Genomic DNA, 23,040 nt, shown 5'->3' on the forward strand with positions numbered 1-23,040 from the left:
AGCAGACACATCACCCAAACACTAGGGACCTGCAGGGCCACCGGGTAGCCAGGCCTGGGTGGGGATGGAGGTAAAGCTAGTTTGCTTTACATTAAGAAAACAGGGGCATCAGAGCAGTGCCATGCCCAGGCCCTACAAGGCAGAAAGTGCCCAGTGGGTAAGGGATTGAATGAGGCAGTGCCTGCAGGCCAGGATATGTGCAAGAGCTTCCCAAGTCATTCCAATGGGTAAGCCTGACCCAAGGGATTCATCTCCTGTCATTCCTTCTGCATTGATCACATTCTAGGCTGAGGCTCAAGTTCCCATTCTTCATGAATGGATGACTGCGCAGTCTGCAATCACCAAAGCAGCCTTTTAGGGCTGAAAGGAAAAACCGACACATCTGGTCCACTCTCTCCACAATTTTAGCCATCACGGTTTTGGCTTTATCCGTGGGAAGAAGGTTTGTAATTTTAAGTAGGGTAGTTCAGGGACATTTGGACGAAGACCTCCAGAAGGTAATGAGTGAGCCATATAGATAGCTGAAGGAAGAGTGTCCAGAGGGAGCAGCAAGTGTAAAGGTAGGAGCATAGCAGACATGTTTTAGAAATAGTTAGCAAGTCAGGGGCTGAATCAACTACAAGGAGAAGAATGCCAGGAGATATTCTGGAAGACCAAGTGGGCCATTGTGAGGACTTTGATTTTTACTCTCAATGAGGTGCAGAAGGCCTGGGATGGTGTTGAGCATTGATTAGCTCTCTGCTATTAATGGGAAAATTCTGGCTGCTGTGCTGAAAGCAGAGGGAAGGAGAACAGAGTTGGAAAAAGGGAAATCAATTAGTAGGCTGTTGCATTGTAGTTGTGGGACATTGGAAACCACCTAAATGTCCATAAGTAGAAGGGTATTTTAATAAACTGTGTGTAGAATGGAATATTAAACATCAACTCAGTTCAAAAAAGTTCAACTGATCTGGACTGATGAGGCAGTATCTTTGAGACACGTTTTTGGTTAGAAAAGAAATCACTGGGGCACCTGGGTGGCTCAGTGGGTTAAGCCGCTGCCTTCAGCTCAGGTCGTGATCTCAGGGTCCTGAGATCAAGCCCCGCGTCGGGCTCTCTGTTCAGCAGGGAGCCTGCTTCTCCCTCTCTCTCTGCCTACTTGTGATCTCTCTCTCTGTCAAATAAGTAAATAAAATCTTTGAAAAAAAAAAAAAGAAAAGAAATCTCTGATTGATATAAATTCATTATGAAACCATTATGGGTTTTATTTATTTAGTTTAATTTAATTTAATTTAAGTAAACTCTATCCCCAATGCGGATCTTGAACTTACAACACCGTGATCAAGAGTCACACGCTGCACAGATTAAGCAAGCCAGGCACCCAGGAAAGCATTATGGTTTTGAAAAATATGCAAAACAACACTCCACTTTTCCTGTGGGTGTGTATGAATAATGTCAGCTAGCATTTATCTGGCACTTACCATATGCCAGGCACTGTTTGAAGTGCTTTGCATATAATAACTTATTTTATCCTAATAATAACTCTGTGAGGTAATATCATTTCCACTTTATAGATTCAGGAAATTATGGCTCAGAGAGGGTAGACAACTTCTCAAAGGTCACACAGTTTGTATGTGACAGAGCCAGAATTTGAACATAGGAAGTCCAGCTCCAGAGGCCAAGCCCTTAACCACTGCCCTACATTGCCTCTCCTAAACAGATATATATATATATATGACAAAAGGTATGGAAGAATTCACAACAAAATGACAAGTGTGGGAACTTCAAAGGAGAGGAACTAAACTGGATTGTGGACAGAAATGACAGATAATGTGAGTTTTATCTTTGTTTTAGAAAAAAAGGTAGCCATGTATTATTTGTGAGATTTGAATTTATTGTTTTATAATGGAAGTCTGATAGGGGAGAGAAATCCACAAAGGAGAAAGGAGAAGGAGCCAGCAGATCAGAAAATTATTCTGGCTCTTCAAACTCTCATTTTTTGAAAGTGAGGGAGAAAGAAAGAACCAGCTCCTACCCTTGCCTCTTCCAAATCTGCTCCTTCACTCTGTGTCTGTCAGTCCCTCTACCATCTAAACCAGTAGTCACCAGCCAAAAATCTGTACTTGCCTTCCAGTTCAGTGGAGGCCTCCTACTTCATGGAGAATGGACAGCAACAGCCCATTGGCTCTGGATGGCAACTAACTCTCAGACATCTTTAGGTAGGGTGGCTGCAGTCACCCAAGAACTCTCCCCTGGAGAAGGTTGCAAGTATGAGCCATTGGTGACAGCCATCAAAAGGATCCCTGGAGAAGGGGACACCATTCTGCCTTCCATAGTTCCCATCCAGTCAAGCAAAGGGAAATCTGTTTCCTCATCTCTTTCTTCATGGCTGATGTGGAATTCTTTTGGGGGAAGGATTACACAGACCTTAGCTGTGATTAAGAACAAAAGGCCATAGGACACAACCTGAATGTCCACCAACTGATGAATGGGTCCGTAAAAGGTGATAAATCCATGCAATGGAGTAGTATATTTTAATAAAGTGAATTAAGTATCGCTACATACTATAACATAGATGAACCTGAAACATGATACAAATAAAAGAAGCCAGACTAGGAATGGCAAATATTGTATGATTCCACTTAAGAAATTTCTGGAAGAGGCAAATCCATAGAGACAGAAAGTAGATTAATGTTTGCTAGGAGCTGGATGGGGGGTTGGAGAGTGACTGCTGATGCAGGGATTTCTTTTCAATAAGCTCATGTAAAATCAGTGCTAGCCAGGCCCAAATGGGGCCTTTGTCTTTAGGGAGTAGGAAAGAGAACCTCTGGAAATCCCATCCTCTGCATTTGCAGTGGGCACTGGCTTGGTACATCAACCAGGTACTTCAATATTTGGTATGTTTTAAAGTTAAAAAAAACAATACATGCTTATGACAGAATGGAGGGTATGCTAGGTGCTATACATTCATGACTTGACTTAATCTTTGCAACAGCCTTGCTAGGTAGGTGCAATTATTTCCAATTTCCAGATGAAAAAACCTGAGGCTCAAGAGAAGTAATATGAACTGCCCAAGGTCACATAGCAGAGTTAAGATTTGCAGCCAGGTCCATCTGGGTTCATAAACATATATGAAGTAAAAAGTGAAAAAGCTTGGGCACCTGAATGGCTCAGTGGGTTGAACCTCTGTCTTCAGCTCAGGTCATGATCTCGGAGTCCTGGGATTGGGCCCCACGTCTGGCTCTCTGCTCAGCAGGGAGCCTGTTCCCCCCCCATCTCTCTGCCTGCCTCTCTGCCTACTTGTGACCTCTCTCTCTGTGTCAAATAAATAAATAAAATCTTTTAAAAAAGTGGGAAAGCTGGGGTGCCTGGGTGGCTCAGTGGGTTAAGCCGCTGCCTTCGGCTCAGGTCATGATCTCAGAGTCCTGGGATTGAGCCCCGCATCGGGCTCTCTGTTCAGCGGGGAGCCTGCTTCCTCCTCTCTCTCTGCCTGCCTCTCTGCCTGCTTGTGATCTCTCTCTGTAAATTAATAAATAAATTCTTAAAAAAAAAAAAAGTGAAAAAGCCCTATACCTCCTACCACACCCCAATGCCAATCCCTCTCCCTCAGTTAAAAAAAGTCAGTGTTAAAAAAAATTAGTCTTAAAAATGAGTGTGTAACCTGGTGATTCACAGACCTGTACCCCTGGGGCTAATAATACATTATATGTTTATTAAAAAAAAATTTTTTTTAAATGAGTGTGTATCTTTCAGAGATCTTTTCATAAAAATACAAGCCCTCATACATCTATATTCATACATGCACACATTTAGGTATTTTTAAAAATATTTTATTTATTTATTTATTTGACAGAGATCACAAGCAGGCAGAGAGGCAGGCAGAGAAAGAGGGGGAAGCAGACTCCCTGCCAAGCAGCGAGCCCCATGCAGGGCTCTATCCCAGGGTCCTGGGATCATGACCCAAGCCAAAGGCAGAGGCTTTAACCCACTGAGCCACCCAGGTGCCCCCATTTAGGCATTTTTAATTTTTATGTGTGTGTTTATATATTTTTAATTTCTCACTTTGAAAGTATACTTTCTTATTTATAATACTTGAAAAATATAGGAAATAACAAGAAACAAAAAATAACTATTACATAGACTTGGGAAGCAACATCTTCACTATTAACATCTTAGTATATTTCCATCCAGACTTTTTAAAATTTATTTTATTAGATATTGAGTAGGTACAAATACAAATATATGTGTGTAGAACATATGGTTGTATAAAGAATGAGGCAACAAATTCTGTATACATATGTACAATTCAATTTAATAAGAACACTTGCAGTATCTTCCAAACTCTCAATTTTACCTGGTTCCCCAGTTCATCCTGAATGCACTCCTGTTACAAGATAGCAATGGCTATCTTGAATTTTGTATTTATTATTCTTTACATTTTTTTATAATTTTACCACATAGGTATATATCTCTGTATTGGTTATCCAGTGTGGCAAAACAGATTACCCCCAAACTTAGCAGTTTAAAGTTACAAATATATATTATTTTATACAGTTTCTGAGAGTCAGAAATTCAGCGGTTAATAACAGTGGTTCTGGCTCTGGGTCACAGATGGGGATGTAGTAAAGCTGTTGGCTATAATCGTCTGGAGGGTTGGCTGGGCCAGGGGGATCTTCACATGACTGTCCGCAGGAGGTTTCAGTTCCTCACCACAAATGGGTCTCTCTGTAGGGCTGCTCATAACAGTGCAGCTGGCTACCCCCAGAAAGAGTAATGAGACAGAGAAAGAGATAACCTAGTCTTGGAAGTGACATACCATCACCTCTGCCATTTGCCATCAGTAACATAAGGACAACTCTGGTATATTGCCAGGGTGTGAATATCAGGAGGGAGGGATCTTTGGGGGCCATCTTGGATGAGGCTGGCTACCACAAACTCTACACAGTATGTAGATTAGATTTTTTCTGTTTTCAAACTATATATAAACAGAATCATACTTCATTATTCTCTTACAATATTTTCATGCAACATGTTTCTAAGATTCTTTTATGATGTGTGTAACTAAATGCACGTATTTCTCACTGTATCATATTACTATGTATAAATGTACTACTGTTTGTTTAAACATTTTGCTATTATGGACCCAGGAGTAGTTTCCAAATTTTTATTACAAGGAGTGCTGCTATAGGGATGCCTGGATGGCTCAGTTGGTTCAGTGTCTGCCTATAGCTCAGGTCATGATCCTGGAGTCCTGGGACTGAGTCTCGCATCGGGGCTTCTTGCTTAGCAGGGAGCCTGCTTCTCCCTCCACCTGCTGCTCCCCCCAACTTGTGCTCTCTCTTTCTCTGACAAATAAAAAAATAATAATAAAATCTTATTTTAAGTTTATTTACGTTTATTTATTTATTACGGTTTTTTATATTTATTTAACACAGAGAGAGAGATCACAAGTAGGAAGAGAGGCAGGCAGAGAGAGAGGGGCTCTCTGCTCAGCTCCCCTCTGAGCAGAAAGCCCGATGCAGGACTCGATCCCAGGACCCCGAGATCATGACCTGAGCTGAAGGCAGAGGCTTAACCCACTGAGCCACCCAGGTGCTCCTATTTATTTATTATTTATTTTTTGGTAGTAATCTCTACACACCCAATGTGGGGCTAGAACTCACTACTGTGAGATCATGAGTTGCACGCTCCTCCAACTGAGTCAGTCAGGCCCCCCTGCTGCTATAAATATTCTTATATGTGCATTTGCACATGTGCAAGAGTTATTTGAGAGCATATATCAAAGAATAGAATTGCTGGGTCATAGGTTATGGGCACCATCAATTTTGCTAGATAACAATACGTTTTTTTTTCTCAAAGTTATTCCATATTCTTGAACCACACTTGACTTTATCAGATTTTCCCATTTTTCCCATTCTGGTGGGCGTGAAATGGCATTTCACCGAGGTTTCAGTTGTCATTTTCCTTGATAGCTAATGAGGTTGATGCATCCTTACTGATTTACTGACAACTCTGTTTCTGTTTCTCTTTAACATCTATGCAAGGATTTTCTCCACTTTCTTTTGTCTTTATCATATTGATTTCCTGGCCTTTTTCCTATGCATGATATTTAGAGCTGAGATTGTGTCGCATAACTAATTTTGTATACTTTTATTTTCACTTAACATTACACCACAAGCATTTCCTCATCATCTAATCTCAGCAAATGTATTTTTTTTTAAGATTTTTTTTTTTTTTATTTGACAGAGAGAGATCACAAGTAGAGAGGCAGGCAGAGAGAGAGAGAGAGAGAGGGAAGCAGGCTCCCTGCTGAGCAGAGAGCCCGATGCGGGACCCGATCCCAGGACCCTGAGATCATGACCTGAGCCGAAGGCAGAGGCTTAACCCACTGAGCCACCCAGGCGCCCTCAGCAAATGTATTTTTAAAACAGTGTTTTTTGGGGTGCCTGGGTGGTTCAGTTGGTTAAGCATCTGCATTTGGCTCAGGTTATAATCCCATGGTCCTGGGTTCAAGCCCCATACTGGGCTCCCTGCTCATCAGGAAGCCTGCTTCTCCCTCTCCTCTGCCCCTCTCCCCTACTTTGCTCTCTCTTTCAAATAGATAAATACAGTGTTTTTTTTTTTTTAAATCTAAAAAAGTGTTTTCCAATTAAAACAATATAGTCATGTTAGATAACATAGAAAAGTACAAAAAAGAAAAGAAAATCATCCATAATTTGAATACCCAACAATAACTACCTTTTTGCATTCTGGTAGAATTCCTTCTACTATATTTTGTGTGTGATGTGCATTCTTTATAAATCGTAATTCTCAGTATAGTTTTGCAATTTGTTTTTTTTTAAGTGTTATGCTTGGAGCATCTTTCCACTTCATTAAATATTACTCAATTACAATTTTAATGTGAGAATTTAACCCATGTAAACCGTCACCCTATTTATTGACCTTCTTAATTTTTAATTTTCTTTCCTGTGTTATAACCTTGCACAGACATCTCTGAGGATAAATCTTTGGATGCATGGAATCAAAGATCATTTCTCAATGATCTTTTCAGACCAGTGTTTAAGGCTTTTGGTAAATATTGCAAAGTTCCCTTCCCAAGACTCTTTCCATCTCTCCAAAATATAAATCTCTTCACGTCCTTTCTGTTCAAGACACCTGGCTGGCTTCTTTGGTGTCCATGCAATGTCAGGCACATGCGAATACACATTTACCTTCAGTCTCCACTACCACTTCTCCCCTCTCAGCCTTCCCAATTTATTTCTAGGAAACACCATGGACTCTCACATTAGACCCCCATGCCTTTGCTCAGGCAGCACCCTCCACCTAAAATGCCCCTTACCTCCTTTCTCTTCCAGGCAAAATCCTATTCTCCTTTTAAGGACCAGTTCAATAAAGCTTATGTCTCTGGGCAGGGCTGATCTGCCCTCTGCTGGGCCCCCAGAGCACATCATAGACTTCCATAATGATAATTTTCACATTGAAATAATTTTGACACCGGAGGTTTCACAGATTCACACAAATCATCACATCCTGCCCAGGTTTAAAGCTCTTCCATTGGTGAGGGGCACCTGGGTGGCTCAGTCGGTTAAGCATCTGCCTTTGGCTTAGGTCATAATCCTACGGTCCTGGGATAGAGCCCCACATCAGGCTCCCTGCTCAGTGGGGAGCCTGCATCTCCCTCTCCCTCTGCTGCTCCCCCTGCTTGTGCTCTCTCACTCTCTGTCAAATAAATAAATAAAAGCTTTTAAAAAAAAAAAAAAGCTCTTCCTTGGAACATAATAGAAAGTTCAGAAATCGGCCCCAATACACTTGGGAATGAAGATTATGATAATAGAGACATTTCAAACGAGTTGGGAAAAGATGATAATATTAGGATAACTGGGTGGTTATTTGGGGAAAAAAATTGTAGATTCCTGCCTCACACCAAAGTGACCTTATGATGGCACAAAATTGAAATGTAAAATATGAAGTCATGTAAAAACCAGAAGAAAATAGAGAATTTGTTTTCTAATATTGAGTTGGAGGTTTTCATAAGAATGACACAGAACCTGGAAACCACAAAGTAAAAGACTGATAAATTCAGATGCATTAAAAATCAAAGTTTGTCCATAGTAATAAATATAACTGGAAAAAATATTTACATCTTAGGTTTAGAAAAAAAGGATAAAAATTCCTATAAATCAACAAGCAAAAGCTCAATGGAAAGAAGAACTGAAAAAAGGGCAAATGAAGTGAACAGAGAATTCACCAGAACTAGAACCGGCCTCCCTCCCCAGGAGCACCTGGATGGCTCAGTCATTAAATGTATCTGCCTTTCGGCTCAGGTCACGATCCCAGCCTCCTGAGATGGAGCCCTGCATCCTGGGATCCAGCCCCATGTCCAGCTCCTGCTTGGTGGGGAGCCTGAAAAAGAACGAGAGCCCCACCCCCACTAAAAGGCTCATAAATACAAAAAAATTGCTCGACTTCTCTCTTAATAAAAAGAAATGAAAAATAAAAGTGCCTCTTGGTTTTTATCCGTCTGACTGGCAAGGAAAATAAGGTTTGATAACACATGTAGTTCAGGATGTAAGGAAAGAAGCACTCTCATACTTTACTGATGGGAAGGCAAAGTGGTACAATTGCTAGGGAGAGTACTTTGCCAATATCCATTAAAACAAAACAAAATCAAGTTCATATACTCATTTACTGGTATTCTACTTCCAAGAATTACCTAACAGATAAACTCCCATGTATGCAAAATAACAAATGGACAAGTTATAGCAAAACGTGTAATAAGAAAGGAATGGAAACCACCTAAGTGTTCGCAAATAAAATATTAGGCAAGGAAATTATATGGCATGTCTTTATAAGCTGTGTGTTAATTTTAAAAACTGTGGCAGACCGAAAATGTGGAGCTCAGTCATAGAAGCAAGATGTAGAAGTGTTTATAGCAAGCTATCATTTGTATAAAAAAATCTGTACACGTAATTAGCCTGTGAATACACCGGCCATCTGTGAAAGACCTCAAGAAAGTGATGAACGCTGTGGGGAAAGCAGGGGTGGGAAGAAGATTTAATTAACTTTTTCATTCTGTGCTCTTTGCATATTTGTAATTTTCGGTGTTCTTGTATACCTATTTTTAATCAACTAAATTAACATAAAACACCCCTCAGTGTTTAGGATCAAGTCTAACTCACTTCCATGGTTGACTTTCTAATCTCCTCCCATGCCACATTTCCTCTCCCTCACTACCTTCCAGTCAACTTGCTTCTCCTTCAGTTTCTGGAACATGCCAAGATCTTCCCGCCTCAGGACATTCTGCATAAACTGTTCCCTCTTCCCAAGCTGCTGTTCTCTAGGTTCTTACCATGGGTCCGCATTTTCTTTTATTTCCCATCTTGGATTCTGTGTCATCTCTTCAAAGAGGCCATCCCTGGCCACCCTACATATACAATTTGTTGAATAAATGCCTCTCTCTCTCTCTCTCTCTCTCGCTGGGCAGGCAGGGCGGGTTTACATCCCTGACCACCCAGTCTAAAGAAGTACCTCCCTTCACTCTCTTTATGACAATACCCTGACTCACTCATTTCATAGCACTAGCCACTATTTGAAATTACCTTGTGTATTTTCTTAGTTGTTTACTGTCTTTCTCCAGCTCAAGGGTTGTCTCCATGAAAGCAGGGGCCATGTCTTGTCTTGTTTCTATCTTTAGCAACCCAAATAATAAACATTTGTGGGATAGATTTATGCAACATATACTATGGACCACACACTGTGCTACAGATTTCATAAATAACAACTCTTTCAGTCCTCGCAATAACTGAATGAGGGAAATTGGTTTTTTACCTACTTTACAGTTAAGGAAATTGAGGCACGGGGCCGTTGAGGAACTGGCCCAACTGACAGAGTTGGCATCCAAGAAACAAGATTCTTAGCTACAACGCGACGCTTTTTAGATATATATACTCACAGATGGATAAAATTGACTGATTAAATGAACGAACTCAAGGAAAAATGAATATAAACGTTGATTTTTTTTTTTTTTGCGTCTCCAGAGTCCCCAGATCTGGCGCAAGGGGGCGCTCTCTCCCAGGTCTTGACGCCAGTCCTCAAGGCGCGCACTCCCTTTGCGTCTCGGGCTCGCGCGCGCTGCCGCGGCACCGGAAGTGACTGAGCTTGCAAGTTCCCCCGGTCTCTTCAGGGGAAACTGAGGCCGGCTCGTTCGGAAGAGACAGCGCGAGCCGTCAGCCAGGTAGGCCGGCCCGGGTCCGTGGCGCGGAACTTGGCCACGAAGAGCCCTCGCGTCTGGAAGCGACCTGGCCGATGAAGGGGGGATGTGGCCCCCCACGGCTCGCGGGGCTCGCAGGTGAGAGCACCGCCTCCCCTGTGCGTGGCAGGCCCTGCGCCCAATGGGAGCCCTCGCCGTCCCGCTTCATTGCCGACTGGGCTCGCTGATTGGCCACGCCGGGGCGGGCCGCCGGGGGCGAGACCCCTCCTCCCTGAAAGGACTAGGGGGCGCCCCTGAGGGAGAGCGGTTGCCTGGCAACGGGGCGGTGGCCCGGCGGGTACCCGGCCTAGTACGCGGGAGAAGCCGCCAGGCCGCAGCCCACCCGCTCCGGGCCCCGGAGAGGTGCAGCCCCCGGCCCCCAAGCCCTCCCGGGGGCGCCAGGAAGCCGCCTTGGGCCTGTTCTCAGGAAAACGTGGTCTCAGCTGTTGTGGGTGGCGGGGGGGAGGCTCGAACAGGCCTCAGTCCCTCTCCCTGACCCGAGGAGAGGCCCAGCGCCTCACCCTCACCCGGTCTTTGTGCAGGGCGCCGGCGGCCATTGTGTCCGTACGGGGAATGGAGGACCCGGCAATCCCCCCCCCACCGCCGCCACGTCCAGGGCCGTTGGGGAAGTCAAAGAAAATCAGCGGTGTTTCTGGGGGGTCCCCGGCCGTCAGCTTCCCGGAAAGGCCCGGGGATGGCCTTTCCGAAGTCAGACCGCAGATCCGAGGCAGTTTCCCCCTCTCTCTGTCCCTTCTCGAAACCTTGAGCCCCATTGAGAAGTCCGTTCAGGGTTTCGGAAGCCTTACCCTGAGCTGGTACTTAAATAGAAACAACAACAACAAAAAACCTAAACCCCACAACCAGCCACCTCCGGGAGAGTTCTCCTGGCTCCCAGCAGGAGGCGGAGAGCCAAGGGGCGTGCAAGAGCGAGGGGGCTGGGCTCCCGGGTGGCAGGAGGCCGCTGCCGAGTGGCCGCCCTCGATCCGGGCGATGGAGGAGGAAGCAAGCGAGGGGGCCGGTTCCTGAGCTTCGTAATTCCTGTGTCGCCTTCTGGGCTCCCAGCCTGCCGGGTCGCATGATCCTTCCAGCCGAAGCTCCTTTTTTTTGCCAGCCGCCGTGAGGCCGGCTGACTTGCCGGCATCCCGGCTGCCACCTCTTCTCCCGACCTATGTTACAAAAGATCTTCCGGGGGTTGCACCTGCCTGCGGCTGCCTGAGACGGATTTTGAATGTAGGTAGTGCGGAGGTGGGGGTGGAGAGGCAGACTACCCGTGGGGGTGACTTTTTGAGGAAAGCATTTCGGAGAAAAGGGGATGGTTGGGGTGGAAAAAAAAAAAAAAAAGCCGGTATAGTGATTCAGAAACAGCCCACGGGTGCTTTCAATTTGACTTCATTGAAGTCTTTTGGAAGCTAGACCCAGACCTTCCTAAGAGCCACAAAGAAACCAGTTCTGGTATCTGAAAGGGGAATAGGATATTGTAGGGTAAAGGGCATGCATATTAATTTTTTTTTCTAAAGCTCTTTCTCTCCCATCAGAACCCTATCTTGGCTTTGGATCTCAGAAGAGAAGCACTAAGCAGAGACCAGACTCAGTGAGTGAGCAGGTGTTTTGGACAATGGACTGGTGGAGCCCATCCCTATTATAAAGATGTCTCAGAGCAACCGGGAGCTGGTGGTTGACTTTCTCTCCTACAAGCTTTCCCAGAAAGGATACAGCTGGAGTCAGTTTAGTGATGCAGAAGAGAACAGAACTGAGGCCCCAGAAGGGACTGAATCAGAGATGGAGACCCCCAGTGCCATCAATGGCAACCCATCCTGGCACTTGGCGGACAGCCCTGCGGTGAATGGAGCCACTGGCCACAGCAGCAGCTTGGATGCCCGGGAGGTGATCCCCATGGCAGCGGTAAAGCAAGCGCTGAGGGAGGCTGGGGATGAGTTTGAACTGAGGTACCGGCGGGCATTCAGCGACCTGACATCTCAGCTTCACATCACCCCGGGGACAGCGTATCAGAGCTTTGAGCAGGTGGTGAACGAACTCTTCCGGGATGGGGTGAACTGGGGTCGCATTGTGGCCTTTTTCTCCTTCGGTGGGGCTCTGTGCGTGGAGAGCGTAGACAAGGAGATGCAGGCATTGGTGAGTCGGATCGCAACTTGGATGGCCACTTACCTGAACGACCACCTAGAGCCTTGGATCCAGGAGAACGGCGGCTGGGTAAGGACCACGCCCCTTGTGTGTACCTTTCTCTTGGTCTCCCATCCGGGAGATGTCTAACAGCCTCTCCCCCATATCTCTTTCTGTTGTGCTGGGTGGTTGTTGAAGACTGTTTGTTAAGGAGATGTGACCAGCCTCATTGCACCACAAGAGGTTAACTGTTCTCAAACACAGATGACCTAGTTCTTGAAGGACCGGGCATCTTTCATTCTGGTCACCCTCATGACCCCACTCTTTCTTACTTGTGTTCCAGTTTCTCAGTACAGGAAAACACAGCCTGTGTGTTCATTTGGGCCCAAATCTTTGCAAGTGGGAAGTTATTCCAGGGCTCCCCCTCACCCTGACAAAATGGCTCACCACAGAAAGGGCTGATGAATGTAATGCCTCTGAGCCCCTCCATTCTTACTCCCCCGGGGATGTCAGTCTTGTCGTGGGCTTCCCTCCCACAAATCAAGTTCCCTTTATTTCAGAGTTTGCATACATGTTCCTCTCGTCTCAGAACAGGGTACGGTCAGGCAGAAGTTCCCTCTGGCTTGGATGGTTGAGGGTTGTCAGATTTCAGGGCAGTGTAAGCTGTGCCAGTGGGCCGGTTGTGTTTGTGCTGCACCCCTCTGTTCATTTGCTCTAAAGGGTGCAACTTTCTGCACGGTTGGCCTGTTTGTGGAGCTCTTGCTGTGTCACGCATTAAGCCCGGGGACTTTGCACCTCACTGCCTGGGGTCGGTTGGGGAGCTCCAGCTGTTCTGCCTGTTGCTTTCCGGCCAGGGCCCTAGGGCCTCTTCAGGGAGCACTGTTGGCTGGCAAAGCAAGAACCTGGTCTGTGGGGCCCTTTGGGATACGGAGATTCAGTGACAGACTTCAGAAACAAGCTGACATAGGTGTGAGTGCCAGCCCTGTCATCCAACCAGCTGTGTGACCTTGGACAGGTCGGTTTACCTTGAGCCTCAGGTCCCCACCCCCCCCCAAAAAAAAGGTGGCAAGCTCTCTTTGCCTGGCAGAGCATTGTAAATCTGGGAGCTAATGCGAGCAGTGACTGGAGCTGACTACAGAAACAGCAAGTTTCTGTAGTAGTTGTTATTGGTTCCAGACGCAGGAGTCGCGCCGCGCCCCCATTCCTTTCCCAGGGAGGGAGAATTCTCTTGCCCATCACCAACTTAGGAGCAGATAGTGGTGAGAGTTCTTTACCAGTGGTCATTGTAGGCAGTTTTTGCTCTTCTACAATGTACTCAGTCCTAATTGCCTTGCTGATCTCCCTGCCTAGAAGAGATGCAGGGCTTATGAGACGTATTGGGTCCCCTCAGCACACCCAGAAAATTGAGCAGACTGGGCAAAATAAGTCCTCTATTGAAGGAGCCGAGATGGAAGGGGCCTTGCACCACGGACTCAGGAATGTCAAGAATGCAAATTATCCATAGGCGGGCCTAGGGCGTGGCACTTCAGTTTACCTCTGAGCCAGAGACCGCCTAGTTTGCCCTTCCCCCTGTCTTATTTCCCATTTCTTTGCAACTTCATTAACTCTTCTTGCTGCCAGTTCTTGTAAAATACAAAGGGGTCAAGTCAGTGGAGGTCAGATGACTGGGGTGGGGTTGGGGGAGGTAAAGGTGGAGAGCTCTCGAGCTAAGGCCGACCGGACTTGAAAGCCATTCTGTAAATGAACTCCCTGGGGGGATAAATGATTAAATAGTTCCTGTTGGTTTGTGTGATGACCTCGCCTATTCCCTCCTGCTTAGATTCTCTTTGGGGGCAAATATTTGTTCAGCTGATTACAGGAGGGACAGGATTCCAGCACTTCAGACCCAGCCTCTGAGGCATCTCCTAGTAGAGACGTGGGCCTTGTGCCCACCTTGCCTGACTATTGTCCTTGGCTAGGGGTGCTAATACCAGGTGGGTTATTGCCAGCTGTTAACAAAAAGCAGTCTGGGAAAGGTGCCTGTTCTGTCCAGCAGCCTCTGCAGAGGGCTGCCTGGATCAGAGACTTCCCAGTCGCCCAGTATTATATCCAGAAAGAGATTTTAGACACAGCGACACTGGGCAAGTTCATTAGATCACCCCTGGATTGAAATTCCATCTTCTGTGTCTTTGCTCAAGAATTTTCAGAGCCCGTTAGACAACATACCATATGTTACTTCCTATGGGTGAACAGAGGGGATGTATGCAGAAGCCAGTTCTATCAGCACCATTTTGGGGCACACATGCTCCTTGAGGCCAGGAGGTAAAGAATATGAGAGTAGAGATCCTTTGGATAGAAGCTACCCACACACGTCCCTGTCAAGTACCATCGTGTTTGCGCTGCACTGACTGGCTCCCGCAGTGGCATCTCAAAACCCTCCTGGAGGCTGTGGCAGATCCACGAGTGTAGGACTTGCGGGCCATTGCTACCCTGGGATAATGCTTTAAATTTAGCATCCCTGCAGAAAAGGGGAAGGAAATCAGCGTTTACGGAGTACATTCCATGTCTGAGGCCTGGTGTTGGTCTTTTACTCACGCAACCAAAATTGACTGAGCATCTACTCTGAGGCAGGCCCTGTGCTAGGCGCTGGCAGTAAGCCTCACACGATACCTTCCCTCACGGAAATGATGTGTTATTTCATATATCCCACAAAGTAACTTTTCAAGGCAGGTGCTTTTCTTCCCAGTTTATATGTGAAGCTCCGGGTAGCTCAGTGACTGGCTCCAGGGAGCCCTCAGCCAGTTAAGTGACTTGAATGGGAATTTACGCCTAGGTCGGCCTGAGTCTGAAGCCTAAAGTCTTTTCCATCCACATCAGGTTGTCGTAGGAGTAGTAAAGTGACCCAGATATCCTGGCACAGAAAGGCAGAAATGCTGTTGGGCCACACAGACATGCCCATGGAGGTGCTCGCTCTGGTCTGTGATCCTGACATGGTTCAGGAAGCCACAGGTAGAACAGTTCCTTTGTTGGCAGTAGCAGGTTCCCAAAGGTATGTGTGTAGTAGCCTCAGATTCTGGCGTGGTAAAGGCATCAGGGTTTTGCCCAGTCAGAGTGACCTTCTTGTCAGTTCTTTCGTTGTTAAACCCTCTCAGGCCCGGCCAGTAGATAAGAATCATGTGCGTGTGGGGGGAAGGTGGCCTGCTTTGGCTATATCTTCTTGATTGTGGGTGAGCTCCAAGGACTGGAATTCCACATGTAGCCACACCACTGCCTGCCCAGAGTCACCTAGCAAGATGCGGAACCTGTTTGTGTCTCGTCCATCCATCTCTCCTACCTGTAAAATAGAATAATGACAGCCACCTGCCAGAGCTTGACTCTAGTAAAGAATCTAGAACAAAAGCCCTTCCTGGGCCTTAATTGTAGGGTGGAAGCACTTCTTTTAATGAGTGGACCATCTGCCTCAGAAAACTGAACTTTGGCCCCAGAGTCTCTCAAGAAACAAAGCCAACTCCTGAGATACTCATCTAGAATGGAATATGATACGATCTTCTCTGTAGGGACAGAGTGTTTTGGGGGCTTTCCAATGGGAATGTGGACAATTTTAGGGTGAGGACCTAGGTGGCAAGGCATTTTGGGATCGCAGCCCCTGGGAAACCCCTTAGCATGATGGAAGACCATTGTCCAGAGCAATGAACTGTTGTGTGGAGAGAGGAAACATAATTTGGCCTTTCCCAGGCTGCATGGTTCTGTGGTCTTCCAGATCTTGTAGGTTTCTTCTTGCCTATTCTGGCTTTTTTGTCATGGGTATATGCTAGCTGAAGCACCTCGGTGACCTTTGTAGATCTCAGCAGCTGTTGGCAGTTCTGTGGTTTTCTTGGGGAAACCCCATTAGAAACCCCAAACGTGGAAATTTTTAGTAATCTCATTCAGGTCCCAAAGTGAGGTAGAAATGTCTCAGGGACTCCACCTCAAACACTCAGTTCTTCTGCATGTACATTTGAGGTTGCTCTTGAAACTCTGTCACCATCACAGGATTTTCCAAAAGTCCTGGGACTAATTTCCCCAGTGGCCCCATAGAGCCCTTCAGCTTCTGGTAGAAAATTACCCAGGTGTTTTTTCAGGGGGTCCCAACAGAACCCAGAGGGTTTTCTTGACTTTTGTGTGGGCAGTCACCAGATTTGTTTGGGCTGCAGGAACCAGTGGTTGTCAGCTGTCCTTTCCCCAGCAAGTATCTGTCCTGAGGCCAGTGGGCTTCAGCATTTTCCAGCGTCCTCAGCCTTCCATCATGGGGCTTTCGTTCAGCAACCGTGGTCTTGTCTGGGTTTGGCATGGATGGATTTAGGAGTAATTCTCAGTGAGCTGCTTTTCGACAGAAGTATAATCTACTACCTTAATTAGCAGGCCCTCCCTACCCCTACGCCCAACCTAATTCCACAGCCCAACCTAATTCCACAGAGTCCTCCCTAGGGACGCCTCCTTTCTTGTTGAAGGAGTCATTCTGCTCTTGGAGCAGCTTCTGTTCTGTCTCTCCAGCCGACAGTCTTTCTTCCCCATTCCCAGTTGGCAGACCTAAGTCAGACAATCCACTGGGTCTTGTTGTTCAGCCTGGGGAAGAGAAGACTCAAGAGATTATGATCACCAGTTTCAAATATCTGGAGGAAGAGGGGCTGTGCCTTTTTTATTGGTAGAGAACCCAACAGAACTTGGATAAATGAAAGTAACGTTGGTAGCATGAACTTAGTGTAAAGAAGATATTTTTCACACTATTATATCTCTACCAGATTTAGGAATTTCCTGAAGGTGGAGTCCACATTTGTCCACACTTGCTTCCTCAGCACAGAGCAGAGGTCTTGGGCATAGCAGGTACCTAATGAAAGAGATGCCCACCAAATTTCTGAAGAAACAGACAGTTATCACACCAGAATAGCAGTAATGGGAATTTTCACTGACCTGATCATTCAGTCATTGAGTCAAACGATATTTTTTGAGTTCCTGTGTCCAGGCTGTCCTAGGTATTAAGAGTACTCTTGCCTTAAATAAAATTAAGATTCCGTCCTTGTGAAGCTCACAGTCCAGTGGGGAGAAATAGACAATAAGCATGTAATTACATATATAAAACATCAGGTGATAGTAAGCACTCTGAAGAAAATAAAGTGCGTTAAGGTCATGCCTTGCAAGGGAGGTGGGACTGCAGTTTTGAGAGGTGGGTATCACCGAAAGATAGTGTTTGAGCCAAGACCTGAAGAATGTGCAAGAGGAAAAGTGGTTGGGACTGAGAGGGGAGAGGTGGCCAAAGGCCAGATCGCGTAGGGCTTTATAGACCATGCTGAGGACTTGGCTGTGGATGAACAAGAGAGAGGCTTGAAGAGAGTTTGCAGCAGGGGTGAAGTGATCTGAATTCTGCAAGGGCTGCAGCCAGGAGGAACCCGTGACAAAGCTGGTGCACCTGCCAGGTGAGAAAGAAGAGTGGTTTTAACCAGGAGGCTGAGGTGGAAGTAGTGAGAAGTGACTAGAGAATACAGCCAGGCTTACACATGGTGTATTGATGGAAGCCACATTTTTTAACCACTTAGAGGTTATGAAATCAAGTCTAAATAATCTAAATGTTCTTTAGGGATAGTTCTCTTTGAATTTGGTATCCTGAATGGTCCTCCATTCTAGCAGTAGTTCGGTCTGAGTAACTGCAGCTTGTCAGGCCTAGGTCCTAGCTCACCCACATCTAGCTGTGTGACCTTGGGCAAGCTCCTTGAATTCTCTGAACCTTGGGGCAAATAATACTTGCTTCATCAGGTCATGGCAAAGACCTAATGAGGCATGCCTGTGATGTGTAGAGCCTGGCGTATGTTGGTATCATAATTCTTAACCATCTTCATCACAGAACTCATATCAGAAACTCATTCAACATCCATTCTCCTTTTTTGGACTGCATTCCCCTCCAACACATCCTCAAGGCAGACAGGTCCTAGCAGTGTTCGTCATGGCAGGAGCTCTTGGTGTTCCTATGTCACAGTGGTACAAGCACTGGTCTTGGGATTCCTCTTCTGCTGTCAGTCTGCTCAGACTCGCTGTCTTGCCTTAGCCGACTCACTTCACCCCAGGCCAGTTCCTCCATTAAGGCCCAATTTCACATTAGTTACATTTAAGGATGTCTCTTTTCTATCAACAGCTATACTTTAACTACAAAAATTAAATAATCCCAGTGTAAACGTAGGGTGGTTTCTGAGGGACCCTTCAATAATACTAAACCACATTTATGTAGTACTTTACAGCTCAGAAAGCGCTTTCCTATCCATCATGCCTTTTTGATGCCTACAGCCACCCAGGGAGGTGAGCAGGAGGGAAGGCAGGCTCAGAAAGGTGAAATGGCTTGCCAAGGTCACACATCAGGCGGAAGATGCAGGGCTTGGATTTTCGGATCTGCACTTGATCACTTTTTTTGCTGTGTGACCTTGGGCAAGTCTTTTAACTTGTAAATGGCCATCATAATAGTGCCTTGTTCTGAAGACTCAGTGAGTTAATCCATGTCTTAAGGCTTTCAGAACAGTGACTGTACGTATCAGCAGTAAACTGCTGCCGCATCCTAGGGCTCCTTCTGGCTTCCCGTTTATTACATATTGATTTTTGCAAATAGTGTTTTTGCAGAAAGAAACTGCCTTTGGGACCTTCTGGTACTTGGTTCCATCCCTGATGAGACTCCCAGTCCAAGCTGGAGCCTTACAAGCTAGCTCTAAGCTACAGGGCTTTTTGGGCAGACTCCAGAGCTCCCCTCGGAACTAGAGGTTTTTCTCTCGCTCTTCAGGAAATGCCATTGCAATGACTTCCATGGACTGCTTCCTGTCCCAGCCCTGCAGCCGATTCCTGCTGGCAAGAGTGTAGAAACTGGAAAGTCATGTCCCTAAAGGCTCCCCCCTCCCCACAAACTGCTTTTTTTGGACATGTCCCTCCCTTTCCTCTTGTCAGTTACTTTCTTTCCTCCCTCCCTGTTGACCCTTCACCTAGCTTCTCTCTCCAGCCCTTGATCATCCCTTTAAGATTTGAAAATACATTTCCACTTATTTCTGTCAGGCTTTCCCCCCCCATCCCATGCTGGGGGGCTGGTCAGAACTCCTACCTCTTCATGGCTCCATCACTCAGTAGCAGTTTCAGTCTGGGACTCCCCCTAGAGGAACATTAAGCTTGTCACTTGCAGTGCCTTGTATCATCCATTAACCCTGAGTTCCCTCAGAAGTCCCCCCCCCCCCCCCACCCCCCCCCCCCCCAGCACAGGATGGAGACTCCTAAGGGAGATTGTGGAGGTTTGGCACATGTAAATCCTGCCTCTTGGAGACTGGTGACAGAGGATAGAGTGAAGTGGGGCTGCCCCTCCCCCCCTTCACCTTTCTGGAGGAAGCTAGAAAGGTTGAAAACCTTGTTGGACAATCATCTGAGGAATGGGAGCTAGCTTGGGAGGGGATTGGAACGCATTCAACTATGCCTCAGATCCTTTGTTCCGCTCTTGAAAGGGAAACATTCCCCTCCCTCCTCCCTGGCCACACACGTGCCTTTGTTCCCCTGGTCAGGCGGAGCCAGGAACACAGTGTCCCTTCCAAGGAGCCTGACTTGCCTCCCCAGAGGTTGGCCTCCTGGTCAGCAGGACTGGGATTTTAGCTCAGGAACCCCCCAGTCTCCTGTCCTTTCCATGGAAGAGCCTTTCTCTCAGAGGCTGAAAACTTGCCTACAAACAGCTGTCCAAGCGCTTCCCTGGAATTACTCCATGGGATGCCCACATCCCAGGATTAAACAGTCCCTCCCTCTTATTCCACTTGGTGATTAATATTATTGTTAACATTACTATTAATAGTACCTAACATTTATCAAGGGCTTACTCTATGCCAGGCATTGTTCAAAGTGCTTTACATGTATTTATTTATTCCATTCACCTAGCAGCACTTTGAAGTTATCCCCATTGTGCAAATGAGGAAACTGAGGTAGAGAGAGGTTAAACAACTTACGCAAGGTAGCACGGTTAGTAAGCGGCATAGCCACTTACAGGCTCCCACTTTCAAATACTGCGTTCTGCCCCTTCCCCTTCACGGTACCAGCTAGGTGATGGTGAGTGTTTATCCAGGGCCACTTACATGACAGGCCTTTTACCAACATGATCTCTGTGTTACTATCCCAACAATTTGATCATTATAGGACACGAGATTTGGAGGGCTTAGTTAGCTGGAGGCAGGGTCAGGATTTGAAACCAAGACTGCCTTACTCCAAAGCCTATGTTCTTTATCTCTACCCTGCTTTAAAACCTACAAGGTTATCGTCATTCTACAGTTGAGAAAACTGAGGCTCAGAGAAAAATGACATGTGCTCAGGGCCTTGTAAGCTAATTAATACCAAGGCAATCTGGGATTCAGATTCAAGAGGACACCTTCAACACTTTACTGCCTTAGTAGTCTGTAGCATGATGATAGTAGCTTTTATGTGAGTGTGGACGCCTTTTTATAATTTACCAGACTCCTTTGTATTCATCATTTCGAGTAGGTGAGGTGGGTACATTCAGTCCCATTTCAGGGAGGAAACTAAGGCAAGCGGGCTTGTCCCACAGTAAATGGCAAGAGTCAGACTTAGGATCTGTGTTCTGACTTTGAGCGCAGTGTTATTGACCATGCCTGTCTTCCCTAAGGCTGTTCATCGCTTGGAGCTGTCCTCAGAGTTGTGTTTCATTTGTTAAATCAGCAAATACTGGTGCAAGCTTTGTATGTGCTAAGTGCTGGGGATACTGTGGATACTGTGGATACTGTGGTGAGTGGATCTGGGTCCTGTCCCTCAGTGGTCTGTTTCCATGCCACATACCTTGGGCCTTACTGGTATCCTTCTGCCATCTGAATCAGGCTATGTGTGTCACCCACCCACTCCCTCTGTTGCAAGACACACCAGGCAAGGTTCATTATGGTTGGTGTGTATTGATCGCCTTCCATACACCCATGGGTAAAAGTCTGGACTCAGATTTGAAGTTTAGCTTGTTTGCTTGCTTGTGGTGTAGTACTAGGCATATCAGCTTCAAATTCTCACCCTTAAATGAGAGAAGAATATCAGCCCATCAGAGTAAGCAAGAAAGTGAAATGCAGAAGTATTTTCTAGTAATGATAACAGATACTGTGTGTTGAGTGTTTGCTCTGTGCCAAGTGCTGTGTTTATGCCCTTGACAGAATCATCTTGTTTGATCCTCACAGCTGTGTCAAGACAGAGAATCCAGAGCTTCCAGAGGCTCTCTAACATGCCTACACTAACATACCTTACAAGAGGCAGGTCTGGGTCTTGCACTCAGATGTATTTGGTGCCAAAGCCTAACCTCAAGCCACTGTGTCATTGCTTCTTCACGGGTCCGGACTGGCTTATTTTACCCCGAGTTCCTGGCACACTGCCTGAGGTTGGGTAAGGGCTCAGCCTGCATCTGCTCAATGAACATGAAGGGTTATTATTAGATGCAGGTTAGGTGACAGAAATGTCTCTCTGTCCCTAAGGAAGCAAACTCATTTGCAGCAGGAGGAATAGACCTGAAACACTCCAGGCAAACTGTGCCATGTCTGTGGTGTAGTTTCCAGAAGTAGAAGAAGACAGACGTGCTGGCTGCATCCCACAGGTGCCCTGGACCTCTGCCAAACCAGCCCACTTCCACCATCAGCTCTCCAGTTGATGACTCTGTCTCAAGGCCTCTGTCTCAGGCTGCAGTGTCAGTATGCACCTTCTCCCTTGCCAGCTGCATCACCAGCCCAGACACTTTTCTGTGCCAGTAGTGGAAAGTGTCAGGAAAGGGAAAGATCACCAAAGGCTTGAATAATAGCTTTCTCAGCAGTGTAGCTTTGTGCAGTTCACACTGAGTCCTCAGTTTCCCCATCTATAAAAGGAAGATAATAGTCATCCCTTAACAAAGATGGTAGCGATCTCTTTCTCATAGGCATGCTGTGTTTCTTCAGCCTGGATCACTGTTCTCTAGATTTGATCAGGACCGTCATCTTACCATTTAGGTCTCGATTTAAATATCACCTCTCGGGGCACCTGACTGGGTCAGTGGATTGGGCCTCTGCCTTCAGCTCAGGTCATGATCTCAGGGTCCTGGGATCCAGCCCTGCATCAGGCTCTCTGCTCCGTGGGGAGCCTACTTCCCCCTGCCCCCTCTGCCTACTTGTGATCTCTGTCTGTCAAATAAATAAAATCTTTTTTTAAATAAATAAATATCACTTCTCAAGAGGCCACCCATGTTTACATGTTTACTGTCTGTCTCCTCTAGTAAAATCTAAGCTCCCAGAGTATAGGGGTTTTGTCTCATTTTTTCCTTCATCCCTAGCATCTAGCAGAGTGCTTGGCACATAGGAGACACATAGGAGCAAATATTGAATGAGTGAGAGAGTGACCCTGTAGCCCACCTAGCACAGTGCCTGATGTAGTATACTCAGTCAGTGTTAGGCATCAGTATTATTAGGAAGATGTGGACCATTGGAAGGTTTTCGGTAGGTAGAAAGAGTGTGACAAGGGCAGCCTCGGGAGGTAAGAACCACCCAGGCAGACTGGCCGAAAAGGGTCTGAGTTGTCAGTAATGCTGGTCAGGAAAAAGGGCGTAGTGACTAATGATAGAGGCTTCAGGGCAGAGGGATGGGGATAGTTGACAGTACAGGTGGGGCCAGTGAGGAGAGGCCGAACTCTGGAGGGATGCCTCCAGGTCTCCCGTAACT

General features: G+C 46.3%; 1 protein-coding gene across 1 annotated transcript in view; it reads left to right on the forward strand.

The window, feature by feature from the left end:
• Positions 1 to 10,687: 10,687 nt before the first annotated feature.
• The window catches only part of LOC111141775 (BCL2 like 1), a 50,699-nt gene continuing 38,346 nt past the window's right edge, over positions 10,688 to 23,040 (forward strand). Inside the window, exons 1-2 of the mRNA XM_022494582.1 lie at positions 10,688 to 11,458; positions 11,764 to 12,439. Of these exons, the coding sequence (XP_022350290.1) occupies positions 11,876 to 12,439 (564 nt within the window). The 5' untranslated portion in view covers positions 10,688 to 11,458; positions 11,764 to 11,875. The remainder of the gene's footprint in view (positions 11,459 to 11,763; positions 12,440 to 23,040) is intronic.

The sequence above is a fragment of the Enhydra lutris genome, unplaced genomic scaffold (assembly GCF_002288905.1).
Source record: "Enhydra lutris kenyoni isolate GAN:26980312 unplaced genomic scaffold, ASM228890v2 scaffoldscaffold6, whole genome shotgun sequence".
In the NCBI taxonomy this organism is placed as follows: Eukaryota; Metazoa; Chordata; class Mammalia; order Carnivora; family Mustelidae; genus Enhydra; species Enhydra lutris.